At 31.5% G+C, this 4,090-nt stretch overlaps 1 protein-coding gene across 1 annotated transcript; it reads right to left on the reverse strand.

The window, feature by feature from the left end:
* Positions 1–713: 713 nt before the first annotated feature.
* On the reverse strand, positions 714–1,925 carry LOC104091349 (21 kDa protein-like). Its single transcript, XM_009596675.4, has one exon. The coding sequence runs from the start codon at positions 1,570–1,572 to the stop codon at positions 958–960; it is 615 nt and encodes a 204-aa protein (XP_009594970.1). The 5' UTR covers positions 1,573–1,925; the 3' UTR covers positions 714–957.
* Positions 1,926–4,090: the final 2,165 nt, after the last annotated feature.

Here is a 4,090-nt window from a genome sequence, read left to right on the forward strand (position 1 = left end):
CCGTAAAAGATTGATGATAATCAGTACAAAATATTCTTAAAGTGTGAGTAATAATGGAGGTGTAACTAACAATAAATAACAATAAATGGCATTTAAGTAAATAGGAGGAATGATTCGCCCAATAATGGATGGATTGGACGAATGCTTCTCCTGACAATGATGAATGACAGATAGATCCGATATTTGCTTGATCAATCCTCGGATTTGGTGGAAAGGTGTGGAATAATATGAGCAAGAGTCTTGATAAAAAGGTAATCTTTGTATTTTTTACAAGATAGATAGAATCTTCTTCCGAAAAGTCTCCTTGTCAAATGAATATTCCATGCCCTTATTCCCTTTTCTTTTTCCCTTATATATTTGACATATATCCTTAACAAACCCTAATAGTATAAGTGATGAGAATATTCACTCTAATATCCTATTTTGAAAACCAGTCGTTACTATTCTTTACAAGATGCTCGACCTCGATCATGGTTGACATCTCGGCCACGAATTTCACTTCTTCCTGGTCGAGCTCGACTGACTCTTTCCTTAATGTCGTATTACGCTAAATATCCTTCTCGCAGATTTTGGCCTATACACTTATAACATGTATTTCTGTGTGTAAACGTATTGCATGCAGTATTTTGAAATAATGGTAGATAACTATTAACTTGTTAAACCATTTTAAATTATCAAGTCACTTAATTGATAAATATTCATAATAAATATAATTAAGAATTGAAAGTAAAATTCATCTATTAGTTATGTTTTTTTAACAAGGGGCAGAAGGAGAATTAATATTACAGCCCCGCACTCTCTTTTACTCATTAGGACTGTGCAAACCTAATCATTGCTGTTGGCACTTTTTAACTTTAGCACACCTTTTTGATTTATCGCTCCCTTACCATCTAAGCAGATGTCTTTGCTAATTGTAAAAGAAGAGTAGCACTATATATATATAGTTGACATGTAATTTTAGCCGCGAAGAGCGGCAAGGCTGTTGATCAAAGCCAAGGCATTACTTGTCAAATGTGCAACTTCCAAAATCTTTCCCCTTACAACAGTCTTAACTTTCCCGTTCATCACTTTTCCTGCAAACCCCTCAGTGCAGGTGTCCTCATCTGTCAAGGCTGCACTGACCCAAGTTTGAATATCACTCATTTTAAGGTCAAAATCTTTTCCCCTTAGCTGCTTCATTTCCCCCAAAGACTTCCTCAATTCATCGACTGTGTCACTTAGTTCCTCCACACAGTCATGCATGGCACCGACCTCTCTCGGCGTCAAGCCTTGGACGTGTGCCAACTTTAGCATCATAGCCGATGTTGATTGGGCTGTTTCGAGGCTAACGGTGAGGGATTCATGGGCTAGAAGTTGAGGGGAAACCCCAATAGCAGTTGCACGGCCTGATAATGAACTGAAACAGAGGTTTGGATATGTAGTTGATTTGCATGATGTTCTTATAAACTCCGTATTTGTATCTCCGGCTGCTGGCCTTGCCGCTGAAACTGACTCCGTGAATGAAGAAGATGTGAAGACAGCTATAATAAGAAAAACGGTGAGAATATGGCAACCGATATAAGCACCTTCCATCTCTCTTTCTCTAATAATTAATTAAACTTCTGTAATTTGTTTGTCTCTCAATAACTAAAGTTAGCTAGTTCGAGTTATGATGAATTTGGGGATGCAGTTGGTTTCTGAATTTATAGAAGGAGCTAATTGTGGTTAAGAGGGCTAGGGGGATGAGCTAAATGTAATGGCAAAAAGGTTAAATTTCCTCTGCTTTTTCGCCCTAGTTCATGTATGTGCATCTGGCGTGCTGAGAAGGACACTCCTCGTAGGACCTAAGTTCTTGTTTGCATGGGGTCGAAGGTATGGTGAAAAATAATTCAACTCAATATGTAACTACTTAAAGACAATACATCAGCATGCATAGGCCTACATATTGTAAGAATAACTGTCACTACTAAAGATGCGTGCGGATAACCAACTACTCCCTCGCTTTCAAGTTATATCATCATACTTTTTTTTTATTAGTTGGTCAAAGAAGAATGATAGATGCAGTTAAAAATAATTTAATTTTAAACTTTTTATTTATTTATTTTATCAAAGCGTTTATAGTCACGCCTCACAAAACTTTTATCTTTATACTTTAAAGACAAGAAATTTTAAAAATATTTTTTTTCTTAAATTTTATGCCAAGTTAAGTTGTGTGATACAAATTAAAATGGATGGAGTAATATAAAAAAGTAAAAGAACAAATGGAATCAAGAGTTTGGTTGGCTTCGTTAAGGTCTTTGTCTTATTGGCAAATATGCATGAATTAAGTCGAATGCCAGAGTATCTTCTTTGATTAGGTAGTCAAAATGGGGACTACACTTTGATAAAGGTATCCTGTAGCTGGGAAAAGATCTGGATTTTGGGTACTGTTCCTGTTATTTTTTAATTACATCAGATTCTCTTGTTCAATGGCAATGAAAGATTGAAAGTGTCGAAAGAGTCATGTCTTCATTTTTATAACTACACTAGTAAATTTCTCAAACCATTTTTATTATATTATGAATATCTTCTCTAATATTTGATAATTAAAAACATCCAAAAAGTAAGTGTATACTATTAGTGTATTCAAATATTTTTTCAAAAACCGGTTGAGGCCTTTAGTTAGTTTTCAATTTACTATTGACATTTTGTTTGAAAAGAAAAAATTGTAAAAACATTGTTACCTTTAATTTCTATGTTTTTACATAATGTTCGTAGTATGCCTTTATTTTTTATAGATATTTGAATGCATATTTATCTCTTGCGCAATTAACTCTTCGTTTTTATCCTTAAATAAGTGTAACTGTATATATATATTTACATGCATAATATTACTTGGTATATATAAGTGTGTATAAATTTTATTTATTTTCTTAAAAAGTAAAATTTTAATGCTAAACAATTCAAAAGTGTTATGCATGGTGTTTTCAAACCAACCTGAATCAAACCGACATTAAGAAACTGATATACAATTAGTTTGATTTGATTCAGTTTAATATAGAGGAGAAAAGAAAAATCAACTGATATATAAATATATTTATTTTTTATATAATGTTTAATCTTTATACAAGGATTTTCTTTAAAAAATATGTCTAGATATGTATGTGATTTAATTTTTTCGTCAGATGTAATATTTATTAGAGCTTTTACAGTCATTCAATTTCATTTCATTTCATTTAAATAATACTTGAATATTCTAACGTGCACGATACCTTTTCATCAAATGTTGTTGACTTCTTCACTTGTAAATATGAAAAAATAAACAACAAAAATTTTGATTTGAAGTCAGCACCTAATTATAATTTAGAGTCATCACCTAGCAACAAAAACAATCAGTTCAAGTAAGAGTAGTGGTATAAGGCCAAATGGTGAAAAATCTATATGAACAATATAAATGCCCTCCTGCAAGTCTATTTATATCTACCACATTTATAGATGACTATAAGTCCAACAAATTTCTACTAACGTTAAGTCCAACAAATAAGATATTATCAAAATAAGATAGTCATTTGTTGTGACATATTTTGGATATCTATTTACAAAATTTTCCATTCACAAATACAGCAAAATAAAGTAGAATAAAATAGAAATACATATTAGAATCAGAAAAGGATCACAAAAATAAAAGAAATTTAACTTCTATATATCGACAATCTAAAGGAATTGAATATTATCAAATCTCCTAGCAAATAACTACAGATAACTGATCAAAAAATGAAGAAAAATAAAGATCGTTATATACACACAAAAAAAATAGTTAAAAAAGAACTAATAACTGCATTGTAATAAATAAATTAGTTCATCTTCTAATGATCCCATCGATATGTGATCAGTATTAAAAATAAATGCCCGTGTTAAGTCCTGCAAGTCTATTTATATCTACCACATTTAGAGCAAACTCCATTCCTGATAAATAATTTCTACTAACGTTAAGTCCAACAAATAAGATATTATCAAAATAAGATAATCATCTATTGTGACATGTTTTGGATATCTATTTGCAAAATCTTTCGTTCACAAATACAGCAAAATAAAGTAGAATAAAATAGAAATACATATTAGAATCAGAAAA

This window comes from Nicotiana tomentosiformis, chromosome 3, assembly GCF_000390325.3.
Source record: "Nicotiana tomentosiformis chromosome 3, ASM39032v3, whole genome shotgun sequence".
NCBI lineage: Eukaryota > Viridiplantae > Streptophyta > Magnoliopsida > Solanales > Solanaceae > Nicotiana > Nicotiana tomentosiformis.

What these genes read in the sequence shown, in the direction of transcription:
- LOC104091349 (XM_009596675.4), bottom strand. Translation starts at nt 1,572, where the DNA reads ATGGAAGGTGCTTATATCGGTTGCCATATTCTCACCGTTTTTCTTATT.